At 37.7% G+C, this 13,549-nt stretch overlaps 1 protein-coding gene across 1 annotated transcript in view; it reads left to right on the forward strand.

Moving 5' to 3' along the window:
- The window catches only part of LOC139307938 (cytosolic phospholipase A2 epsilon-like), a 58,573-nt gene that overhangs the window by 17,173 nt on the left and 27,851 nt on the right, over positions 1-13,549 (forward strand). The window contains exons 5-6 of the mRNA XM_070931298.1: positions 871-1,002; positions 4,319-4,359. Of these exons, the coding sequence (XP_070787399.1) occupies positions 871-1,002; positions 4,319-4,359 (173 nt within the window). The remainder of the gene's footprint in view (positions 1-870; positions 1,003-4,318; positions 4,360-13,549) is intronic.

Consider the following 13,549-nt stretch of genomic DNA (forward strand, 5'->3'; position numbering starts at 1 on the left):
CCTTTGCACAGGTTCGCCTGGTGCACCAATTGCGACCCTACTTAGATCAGGAGGCTCTCCTCACAGTCACTCATGCCCTTGTCACCTCACGGTTGGATTATTGCAACACGCTCTACATGGGGCTATCCTTGAAAAGTGTTCAGAGACTACAGTTGGTCCAGAATGCAGTCGCGCGAGCTATTGTGGGTGCACCTAAATACATCCACATTACATCAATCCTCCGCGAGCTGCACTGGCTCCCTATCGGTCTCCGGATGCAATTCAAGGTGTTGGTTATTACCTTTAAAGCCCTACATGGCTCAGGGCCAGGCTATCTTCAAGACCACCTTCTACCGCATAGCTCCCATCGACCGGTAAGATCCCACAGAGTTGGTTTTCTCCGGGTCCCGTCAGCTAAACAATGTTGGTTGGCAGGCCCACGGGGGAGGGCCTTCTCTGTGGCTGCCCCGGCTCTCTGGAACCAATTACCTCCTGAGGTCTGGACTGCCCCCACCCTATTGGCCTTCTGGAAAGCGGTGAAGACCTAGCTTTTCTGGCAGGCCTGGGGCTATTGATCTCACTATGGTGGCCATGGAATGGAGTGTATGGGTTTTTAATGTTTTTATTAAAAAATTTTTACGGGATATTGTTCGTATTGTTTTTTTGCTGTAAGCCGCCCAGAGTCTCTAGGGAGTTGGGCGGCATAGAAATGCGACTAATAAATAAATGTGACTAATAAATTTGTGTACCTCAATCAGGGGTATAATGCAGATTTTAATCTGTATCTCTCTTTTTTGGGATTTCTTAGAACTCATTCTATAGGCTTCAACATACAGTAGAATAGTTCATTTCTTAGTAAAATTGTATTAAATAATATTATATTATCATTAGAACACTCTGCACTTGAAAATCTGTGATGAAGATACATATACCAAAGACGATCATCTTTACACAGTTCTCTTTGATGTTGGAAAACTCCGTACAGGACAAATTACTCGTATGACCTTCAAACTAAATCCTGAAGTAAGTGGGGAAATAGTGCTAAAATATAAAAAGAAACAAATACAGATAGCCCTTAATTTACAACAGTTTATTTAGTGACCGTTCAATGTTACAATATCACTGAAAAATGTGACTTATGACCATTTTTCATAGTTATGACCTTTGCAGCATCCCCATGATTACATGATCAAAATTCAGATGCTTGGCAACTGGTTCATATTTATGATCTTATGATATTTATGATTCTAGGGTCATGTGATCACGTTTTGAGACCTTCTGACAAGCAAAGTCAATGGGGAAGCCAGATTCACTTAACCAAATTACTAATTTATCAACTGCAGTGATTCACTTAAGAACTGTGGCTAGAAAAGTCATAAAATGGGGCAAAACTCACTTAGCAAATGTTTCACTTAACAACAGAAATTTTAGGCTCAATTGTAGTTGTGAGCTAAGGACTACCTGTACATCTTTGGCTTTACTGCTGTATAACTGAACTTTACACTGTTAAAATCCCTTCTATGTTTGTATTCAAATTATCTGAATCTATAAACAGCTTCTTAAGTGTGCATGTACTGTAGGACCAATGAACAAACATTTCATCAATGTTGTGTAGAAATTCTGAGAAAAATATCTCTTCCATTGTTTGTGTTTTAAGAACAAACATAATTGCAGATTTTGTTGCTAAACTTAGCCAAATTGTTCCTTCCTAACCTAAAAGATTAAGATTAAACATGATTTGATTGAAATTGAATTATTTTCAGATGATGAAGTAAGACACAGTTTACCAACTATGGTTTAACTGCAATTTATTCAATCACAATATGATAACTCAGATAAACCACTGTATAATTCATACACAAGGAACTGGTAAAATTATATTTGGGTTTTTTAGAAATTGAATTGAATTGAATACTTTATTTAGCCAAGTGTGATTAGACCAGTGGTGAAATCCAAATTTTTTTACTACCTGTTCTGTGGGCATGGCTTGGTGGGTATGGTGTGGCTTGATGGGCGTGGCTTGGTGGGAATGGCAGGGGAAGGATATTGCAAAATCTCTATTCCCAACCCACTCTGGAGCCAGCCAGCAGTGGTATTTTCCGGTTCTCCGAACTGCTCAAAATTTCCGCTACCAGTTCTCCAGAACCTGTCAGAACCTGCTGGATTCCACCCCTGGATTAGACCCACAAGGAATTTGTCTCTTAGTGTACTTGCACTTAGCACTTAGTGTACTTGCAAGGCAACAGACATAATAATAACAATACCAATAAAAGGAAGAAGTGCAGAAGACAGTAAAAGTAATATATAATAATACTACATTATATATATATATATATATATATATATATATATATATATATATATATATATATATATATATATATATATATATATGTCTTTTTCTTTTTCGTAGGCTTTTATGTGCATATTCTTTCTAGCCAGGTTTTACCTACGTAAACTAAGTTGTTTTGCAGCTCTGGTTGTGTGAAATCTCATTCACAAGCTTCAGGGCTGTTTTTCTTTCTGTTGACAAACTGCAACTCTGTGTTGCTCTCTGGGAGACTCAGATAGCTATTTCTGCCTTATAAGGCTTCGTCGGTGAGCCACACCCACTTCTCAGATATTCCCCCTGTAAAGGTATAATGTGTCTTTTTCTTTTTCGTAGGCTTTTATGTGCATATTCTTTCTAGCCAGGTTTTACCTACGTAAACTAAGTTGTTTTGCAGCTCTGGTTGTGTGAAATCTCATTCACAAGCTTCAGGGCTGTTTTTCTTTCTGTTGACAAACTGCAACTCTGTGTTGCTCTCTGGGAGACTCAGATAGCTATTTCTGCCTTATAAGGCTTCGTCGGTGAGCCACACCCACTTCTCAGATATTCCCCCTGTAAAGGTATAATGTGTCTTTTTCTTTTTCGTAGGCTTTTATGTGCATATTCTTTCTAGCCAGGTTTTACCTACGTAAACTAAGTTGTTTTGCAGCTCTGGTTGTGTGAAATCTCATTCACAAGCTTCAGGGCTGTTTTTCTTTCTGTTGACAAACTGCAACTCTGTGTTGCTCTCTGGGAGACTCAGATAGCTATTTCTGCCTTATAAGGCTTCGTCGGTGAGCCACACCCACTTCTCAGATATTCCCCCTGTAAAGGTATAATGTGTCTTTTTCTTTTTCGTAGGCTTTTATGTGCATATTCTTTCTAGCCAGGTTTTACCTACGTCTCCCAGAGAGCAACACAGAGTTGCAGTTTGTCAACAGAAAGAAAAACAGCCCTGAAGCTTGTGAATGAGATTTCACACAACCAGAGCTGCAAAACAACTTAGTTTACGTAGGTAAAACCTGGCTAGAAAGAATATGCACATAAAAGCCTACGAAAAAGAAAAAGACACATTATACCTTTACAGGGGGAATATCTGAGAAGTGGGTGTGGCTCACCGACGAAGCCTTATAAGGCAGAAATAGCTATCTGAGTCTCCCAGAGAGCAACACAGAGTTGCAGTTTGTCAACAGAAAGAAAAACAGCCCTGAAGCTTGTGAATGAGATTTCACACAACCAGAGCTGCAAAACAACTTAGTTTACGTAGGTAAAACCTGGCTAGAAAGAATATGCACATAAAAGCCTACGAAAAAGAAAAAGACACATTATACCTTTACAGGGGGAATATCTGAGAAGTGGGTGTGGCTCACCGACGAAGCCTTATAAGGCAGAAATAGCTATCTGAGTCTCCCAGAGAGCAACACAGAGTTGCAGTTTGTCAACAGAAAGAAAAACAGCCCTGAAGCTTGTGAATGAGATTTCACACAACCAGAGCTGCAAAACAACTTAGTTTACGTAGGTAAAACCTGGCTAGAAAGAATATGCATATATATATATATATATATATATATATATATATATATATATATATATATATATATATATATATATATATATCTTACTACAGCTGCACTCTGATGTGTGTCTAGCTAGATAGAACTGTGAGAATGAGGTATTCAGCAAATTGATGAGGGAAAGAAACTGTCCCTGCGTCTTGATGTCTTGGCATGCAATATCCTATAGTGCCATCCCAAGATACACCAGTGCCAACCTAAATAATCTTGAGGTCCTATCGCTGTGTGAAAATCCCACCCTTTTCTTTACCAAGCAAGAGTGAAAAGCAAAGCAATAAGTCAGAATGAAAACTAAACTTCTTGAATCTTCTTAATATGAAGAAAAATAAAAAAATATCACTACACTCTTCAAAATACAATAGCTTTCCGCAATGCTATTACAATAAATTAATATCATTTGGAAAAGGAAAATTGTTTTTCATTGAGAATCATTATTTTTCCTATATTTTTTTTATAGACGGAAGAAGAGCTGGATGTTGAATTTAAGTTGCAAAGCATGTGAGTACAACCTTTAAAGCTGTAGTATATCCCTTAGAGCTGTAGGGTGCTATTATAATATAATAATTATATCATATTACTAGAAAAATAATTGGTATGCATAGGGTCATCATTCTCTATATAGGATAGAGACATTTCTGCAGTCTAATAAATTATCCTGTCAGTCACTCCAAAGGTATGCTATAACAGCTAGCAGCTGAAGTCATACTACATAGAGAAACAACCTCTTGACTTCATGGTGCTTCAATCAGGAAGTGCTGGGCAAATAGACTTCTCAGGCAGAGATAGACAACAAAATTGGTCAAGGGAAAACACAACGGAAACTGACTGTAGAAATATATTTAAAAATCAGAGTAGAATGGAAGTTGTGTACCATGAAAATTATGACCAAGGAAACCCAAGTCAGCTGATCGTGCCAAATGAATGTGCAGAGATTATAGATATCATAATGTACAGGTAATTGGGCAGCAAGGAGCAGAGAACAAAAGTCAGCTGATGCATGGACTGAAAAACGATTACATGGTTTCAAAGGCTGTATCCAAATAAACTTTTAGAAATGCAATGCATAGTTAATTATGCAATTAATTAGGTGATTATGCAGAGCTTCCATATGACACATCTACTTTCATGCTTTTGTGTTGTGCAAAATTCTGGATTTGCAGAACTTCAGTTAAAAAAGAAAACCAAAACCAAAAATGGCTTTGCATGCATTGTTTAACCAATGAACAAATGGGTAATTAATTGGTTTGATTGCTGGGCGAGGGAACAGGGGAGAGATGGCAGGGTCAGAGGATAAAGAGGAAGTGTCCTCAAAGACAATATAGTAGTTGTACTCCTTTCTTTCAGTGGGCAACCTCTTTGCTAGTAATTACTGACATGGTCTATGAATGAATTCAGTGATCGCTTGAACTCATCTCAATTCAGTTTTGATTCAGTAGATGAAGTTATTTTTCACATCTGAAAATAAGAAGGAAACCAGAAAACAATTCTTGTTTCTCTAAGTCATATTTCAAATTTGAAAATTGTTGTATTGCTGATCACATCACTAAAAGAGTTATCGGCCAAGTATCATATGCTATATTCACATGCTATTCCTAAAGCTCCTCCGCATTTCCATAGCAGTCGCTCCAAATCATACTACTTCCTTTCAGTCAAATCTTATCTCATGGCAATGGCAATGGCAATGGAAGCAATGATTATTCCTTCATAAACTTGGAACAATGCAATGGCAAGAGTAAGAAGTCAGAAGAACTATCTGATCTTGGGGCATCTTCAAAAAGTTAAGTTGGGTTGGACTTGATTAATGTTTGGATGAGAAACCACCAGGAAATTCCAGGGTTGAAGACCAAGCAAATCTGGAAGTTGAAAAGAAATCCCAAAAGGAAAAAAAAACATCCCAAAAGAACTGAAGAAGCTTCTTGGATAAGAAGCGAAACATCTTCAAAGAAAAAACCAGAAAGTCCAGTTGCCTCTTGAAAAGAGCACCTTTGGGACAACCATGACTTGGATGATCTCCATAGAAGATCATGGATGAGAAGCGAAATGTCTTTAAAGAAAAACCAATTACCTCTTGAAAAAGCACCCTTGGGATCCCAAAAGAAAGCAATAGAAAATCACTTCCACATTGTTGTCAAGGAAACAAGATGACTATGTCTACATATTATGTTTACATACATAAACACCAGGAATCAAGATTGTCTTAAAGGAAACCTTAAGAAATCAATAGGGATGCTAGGAAATTACCAATCACAAAGCACATAAAAAACACGGCAACATGAAAAACTCTTCGGTGTTTGATTTTCCAGCATATTTCACATCTCCAGTGAGTACTTCTTATTCTGTATGTATTTGGAAGCTTTCTGAGTTAGAATCATAATGTGTAAGCTGAGTGTTGGGGAACTCATGTTTTGAACTTGGTAAATATGAATGTGACAATATCACTCAACCCAATGGACTGGTTCTAACCACATGGAGCAGCAATTCTCAGGATAGACATCCGTAGATGAATCAAGAGGCTCCATGTATGGAGCCAGGCAATGAGTGAAAAGGTAAGTTTCATTTCTATTTTGATTCTTCTCTAGTGTGTTTTTGTTTTCACATATTTTTGAGTTTCATGAATAACAATACTTAATGCGCCTTATATTTTCATAGGATTCAAAGACCACGTAACAGACCTGTTGTTAGCGCTGTTAGAAATCGTGAGACTCCACGTGATGGCATTCTTGCAATAGGTTCTCGCTGGATCAGTTGGTTGCGCAGTATTGATATTCCTAAACCTCCTGGATTTTAAAAGATTAAAGGAGCTGAGATTAAAGGCCTTCTTTTGGATCCTGGAAAACACAATGGTACATTATATTGCTTGAATGTAAAGCTACTGTTTAAGGCATATCTAAATAGTAAGGTGCCCTGCTGACATCATTTAGTAGCACTTTTTACCTCATGATTTATTCATTTATTTAATTTCTATAGCTGCTGCCCATCTCAATCCAACTGACTGGGTGATGAACAATATCACTACAATTAAAACCATAAAACACAAAAACACTTACAAATAATACATAGAGGCAATCAAGAATTATAATAATTATTAGGCGTCCTGGTGGCGCAGTGGTTAGTATGCAGTATTGCAGGCTAACTCTGCCCACAGCCTGGAATTCGATCCTGATGAGGCTCAAAGTTGACTTAGCCTCCTTCTATCTTTCTGAAGTTGGTAAAATGAGGATCTAGATTCTTGGGAGCAATATGCTGAGAATGTATGCCTCCTGGTCCTGCAAGCTAATATTCCTTGGTTGACAGGACCTGCAGCATCCCCAATCTACTAGACTAAATTCGACAGATAGAAATTATTGGGAAGAACCCTTAGGTAACCTGGTCCCAAGCCAATGGTATAGCAAGGTATCATTTGAATATTGCATTACCCTAAACTGTCAGATCACCTCACCCAGCAGCTTTGTATGGCTATTAAATAGGAGAGGAGAGAGAACCAAGCCATGAGGCACCCCACACTGTAGAGGCTGTGGCCTCTTCCCTCCTATCAGTATTGACTGATATAATTTCCACTAGGTCTGTAATTACCATGTTATGAAACGCAGGTGAAAGAGGAAATATTTTGGGGCATGACTTTCTAGAAACTGGATATATTGAACAAACCCAAGATACGTCCGATCCTCTGATGTGAATAGCAATATAATTATATTTCTTTCTTGTTTTCCAACAGATTTGAAGTTGTATTCCTAGACATCATCAAGAAAACTGCAGTAAAGAAGACAGCTAAACAAAATTGTAAATAAAATGTGTAGAGAAATTAATATATATTAAAAGCCGATAAAAAAGAACATAAAATATATTGTACATTGTTTTGTTTTTATTAAATAAACACGCTTGGTCTTTTTTACATTTTGATTTAGCACTTACAATTTTTTAACATTTACTCTACTAATTACACTATTGTCCCATGTTTTCATGCTGTTATTTTCATGGTCCTAATCTGAAGATGTGTGTCAGATGTATTATTTGTACACTTCATTTTCATAATGTAAGTGTTTACTTCAGAATACTTGAAAATATTTCTAGGAATGCAAGTAATTATCTTTGTTGTAGTATGATTAGGGTGGTAAATTGGGAGTGGTGAGACGCAACTTCCACTCCAGCCCAGAGGTGAAATGCTCCTGGTTCGGACTGGATCACCTGATCCGGTAGCGATGGAGGCGGGTGGTTTGGAGAACAGGTAGCAAAAATCCCTGCCCCCTCCCCCCCGATTGCCCAGTTGAGTCGTGCAATCATCAGAGGCTTTTTTTTTTAATTTTTAAAAGCATTTTTTCTATAAACCTCTTTGGCCGAAAAAATGCTTTTAAAAGTTAAAAAAAAAAGCCTCTGATGATGGCGCGGCTCAGCTGGGAACATCAGAGGCTTTTAAAAGCATTTTTTCTACAACCTATTCAGCTGAAGAGGTTATAGAAAAAATGTTTTTAAAAGGAAAAAAAGCCTCTGCTGATCAGGCAAGTCAGCTAGGATCGTCAGAGGCTTTAAAAAAAAAAAGAAAGCCTCTGCCGATCAGGCAAGTCAGCTGGGATTGTCAGAGGCTTTAAAAGCACTTTTTTTACAACCTCTTCAGCCGAAGAGGTTGTAGAAAAAATGGTTTTAAAAGTAAAAAATAAAAAAAAAGTTGGCCACGCCCACTCAGTCATATTACCCCCACCACCCCTAAGCCACGCCCACAGAACCGGTAGTAACAAATTTTACATTTCACCACTGCTCCAGTCTCTACTATGTAAAAACTCACTGAGTGACTTTGGTTAGTCACACTCAGCCTAGCCTACTAGACAGAGAATTAAGGTTGTGGAAGCTTTGGTGGTCTCTGAGCTTGGTTGTTTCTTGCACACATTTAATTACCTGACTAGCTAACATGTGCAGTGATCACATTACCTAGTCAGGGAATGAAATATCTACAACCAAGCTCAGAGATCACCAAGGACTCCATGTAGCTCAAACCTGAATTAGGATTATTGTGGTGAAAAATTAGAGGAGGGAACGCTACATATGCCAGAACAAAAAATAGAAAACACCAGTCTCATATTAAGATCACATGAGGCAGTTGGTGCACAGTTTCTATAATTTCCTTTTACAGTGGATCAAAATGAAGCCTTCTCTAGATTCTCTGGATTGTAGTACCTGCTAGATTGAGAAGATTAATGTCTTTGTTACTTATTAAAAGCCATAAAACACACATATTTAAACAGGCTTTTAATTTTTGATGATTTAATTTTGATGATGATGAAACTATAACAAGGAATTTTTTTTAAAAAAAATGTCCATTTCATATGACAACAAAATACTGACAAAAACAAATTAATGTTATAGTACAAAATAGATGGATTGGAGCAAACTGGAATAAGAAATCCAATCAATACCATGTAGAACAATGGCCCACTGTACATGTTACATTGAGCATTGTATTGATCCAAATTTAAAACAAAGCAAAGTTATGTCAATAGGCAACACTTACTCAGTGCAAATAGGCAGAGAAATTTGTAATAGTAATAGATTTTTATCTTCCTAGAATTCATAGGTATAGTGACTGTAGTAATGAAATAAATAGATGTCTGCTCTTGGAAGAAAAACTATGACAATTCTAGATAAAATATTGGTAGACAGAGGTACATTATATACCGTGTAGTATTAACATATAGAGATACAACACACATCATACTGTCAGTGAAGGTTCACTGAAGGTACACTGGTCTTCCCAGCTGCAAGCTACCTCTATGAAAGCTGACAATCAGAAAGCCTGACCAATTGATGCCTTTGACTGATTGCTTGGGAAAATTACTGAAAATATCTTGGATCACAGGAAGAACAAATTACTCAAGACTATTTGAAGGAAAACCAGATTGCTCACCAGCAACTCTAACCATTAAGCTTCAATTCCCAGTGGTATAATGCAAAGGAAAGTATCATTGCTTTGAAAATTTGAGAACAATTGAAAAAGATGTTGAACAAAGACAACATGCTTATTATTACTGATAATGATGCAAACACAAACTTACAAAAACTCAAAGTAGTTACTGACATACATTTCTGGCACAATGATGTTAATTGGAAAACAAAGAGTTGTAAACAAGAAGAGGAACAAAAGTATCTATTGGGGATGATGCAGTGAATCCTAAAGTATGCAGAATCTTGGATCTGATGACTTTGTGGATATTTTCCAACTTTGTCATCCTATGAATCAAAAGCTGACTCATCTTGTACCTGTTAATATTGAAAAGTAGACATAAAGCAAGATGTAATCTATAATTCTTTGGATATCAGTGGGCAAATACTGCCAATTATACTATTTGTTTCCAAGGAAAATAACCTAGACTTTGAAATAAATAAAAACATTTTAAAGTGAGTGAGTGAGATCATCATCTTGTAGGATTATCAAACAATAGGTTACAGGTTAAAGAAAACATGGGCACAAGTACAATATTTCAGGCAGAGTAATAGTAGATCAATATAAAAGATTTTTGTAATTTGTAAAACTAGCTTGTTCCACATATGAAACACTAGATCGTGTTGGGCTTTTGAAGGTTCCCCAATACAAACAAAGTCCTACTACAAGTAGAAACAAGGAGCAGGGTTGTTTAAAACTTTTCTTTTTTGTTTCCCAACATTTTATTTGTGAGGAGTCAGAAAGAATGATTGGAAGAAATAGGTAATGATACACATTCAGATTTTTATGTAATATTTCTAACAATAGTGGCTACCACTCAGATAGGGATTGACTTGTATATAAGCCCAGTTGTTGGTATCAGGTCCTTAGAGAAAGAGCATTAGTTCAGAGACATTCCAAATTGGTATCTTCCTTCCTTAGCTACTATTTCCAACACAAATCTGTCTCTAATATAAGAAAAATATGATCAAAGGTAAAATAAAAGGTAAAGGTTTCCTCCATCCAGTTATGTCCGAATCTAGGGGGCAGTGCTCATCTCTGTTTTTTAAGTGAGGGAGACGGCATTCTCCAAAGATGCTTCTGGTCATATGGCCAACACTGTTACCTTCCCACCGAAGTGATAGCTATTTATCTACTTGCATTTGCATGCTTTCGAACTGCTAGGTTGGCAGGAGGTGGGGCAAAAATGGGAACTGATCCCATAACAAGGTGCTTAGGTCTCAAACTGCTAACCTTCCAGTAAGAAGCCCCAGTAAAATAGATCTTACAAACTAAAGGTATGCCCAGCTCAGTAGAAGAGAAGCATAACAATGGAATTATTTTCAGTCTATACTACTTAAATTTCACTATTTGTATGGCATATTTGCATGGGACTACTTCAGAGCCCATTCTGTGGTGTCTGACATACTGCAACGGCTTAATAGTTTTTAAAATTGCTTGTTGCAATTGGTATGAAATGTTGCCTTTTTAAAAAAAAGAGAGCTTAAAACTAGACCAAAATAGCAAGTTTAATTTACTGGACTAAACCAGGTTTTTTAGTTTTAATTATTAAAGATAACTGAGATTTTTAACATTCTATAGTGGCATCCATCATGTAAGTTATTATGAGCGACTTATTGTATACTGTATATGACAAAAACAGCCCAAACCAAACAGTCAATACTACTTAGTGCTATTGGATAATCAGAAGTTCTGTTTCTTACTTACTTCATTAAATAAGAAACTGGAACCTCACATTGTTGATGTTACCTAGTTGGGAAATGAAATGACTGCAAGCAAACAAACAAGCTTAGAGAACATAAACAGAAGCCTGTTTAAACAAAAAGAGGAGGAATTGTTAAGAGTGGCTTTAGGCCAATGGTCCCCAAACTTTCCATCTTTGTGGACCGGCAGCGGCAATAGTGGGGTGGGGGAGGAGGGATGGTTCTTTGCAGGCAGTGGGCTTGCACGCTTCCATGCACATCGTCATTTCTTCAAGTGGCGGGTGCCCAGACCTGCCACTCACCCAATGGAGCTTCGCACACAAGTGCGCCAGGGATGGGTTCTACTTACTTTTACTAACAGTTCGCAGTGGGAGCACATGCGCAGAAGCATTTTGATGATGTTGGGATCAGTGGGCGGAGCCTCCCGCCAGTTTTACTACCGGTTCTATAGAACAGGTGCGAACCGGGGACAACCCACCACTGAAGTGTGTTCACCCACCACTTGTACGGCCCAGTTCTGAATGTTACCAGGCTGCAGCCCAGGAATTTAGGCCATGTTGTATTGAAAGTGAAAAACTTGTCAGAGTAGGAGGGCAAGTTCATACAATTCAAATGAAATAATGCACATATATTTTTATTATGCATTTTGCTGGATGCTTATGTCTCTTTAGTCTGGGAATCTCAAGCAGAAGACTAACTAGTTTTGAAAACAATGAAACTCACCCTGTATATATTTACAAGTACATCTGAATGTGAAGTCAGCTTTCAATAGTTGGCTAATGCTATTTTTTATTGCATTTTTGTAAGCCACCTTGATTATTCATGCAAGTAAAATTGCATGATATAAATAAATTCAGTAAAAACAAAATAGTATGGGTTATGCATCTTTGAATGCATGTTATGCAAAAACAATGACCTCGGAGAGCTGGAAACTGTAAGCTTTTCCATAACAGACTTCCAGCAAGAATAGTGGAAAAAAACCACCTCTGCCCAATCCTTATTCAAAAGTGGTTCTTTTGATGCAGTTTCTTGAGAGTCAGGAGGCTTGACTGTCGATAATGGCACTTAGGTCTTTTTTTTTTTAGCACAAAAAATATAATGAAGCTTACTGTATGATTTGGGGCCAGTCACTCTCTCTTAGTCCAACCTATTTCAGAGGCTCATGAATGAAATTTTTTTAAATAAAAAAATAATAATGCAGGTAATCCTTGATGAAATGTTTGAAGTTACAATTTAATGAATGTTTGAAGTTACAATGCAAACCCCAAAAGCTACCCTGTTTCCCCAAAAATAAGACATCCCCTGATAATAAGCCCAATAGGACTTTTGAGGCATGCCCTAAAATAAGCCTCCCCCTGAAAATAAGCCCTCCCTGAAAATATTTAAACGCAGAGCTGGAAATCAGGTAAGACGGCAAGAGGAGCCCCATCTCGCTCCACGTGCCCTAAAATAATAAGACCTCCCCCAAAATAAGGCCAAGCGCTTATTTCGGGGTTCAAAAAAATATAAGACAGGGTCTTATTTTTGGGGAAACACGGTAAATAGGAATCTGTTTCAAAGTTACAAACTTTGCAGCACTCCCATGGTCATTTGCCCTTACAACCAATCACAGAGATATTGCAGCACACCCACCCACTCATCTATTTCCCTCCCATCCTGCCTGACCAGGTCCTCAGAGGTACTGGGCCTGCTTTGCTAACATACTGGGTTTCATGCACTCCTCCCCACTCCACCCGTCACCATTCACTTACTTACCTTTTGATGAGCTCAGGAAGTCAGGGCAGAGAAGACTGCTCCCATGCTGGGCTTTTTAATTTGTTTGACTTACCCATTGCCTTTCTACTGTACTAAATAGTTAAAGTAATTCCCTAAAAGGTACTCCTTAGTAAGTACTTGGGGTGTCGAGGATTGTGGGTTAATTAGATGAGCCACCACTAATGTTTATAGTTTAACATTTAGAGTTTTAGCAGCTGTATAGCCTCAAATAATGGATAGTTGTGCCATTATGATGTAAGCGATGGTTCACAGTAATACAGTAACTTAACAATCAAAA

Source organism: Pituophis catenifer, unplaced genomic scaffold (assembly GCF_029215685.1).
Source record: "Pituophis catenifer annectens isolate HBS135680 unplaced genomic scaffold, rPitCat1.0.hap2 SCAF_1, whole genome shotgun sequence".
Classification (NCBI taxonomy): domain Eukaryota; kingdom Metazoa; phylum Chordata; class Lepidosauria; order Squamata; family Colubridae; genus Pituophis; species Pituophis catenifer.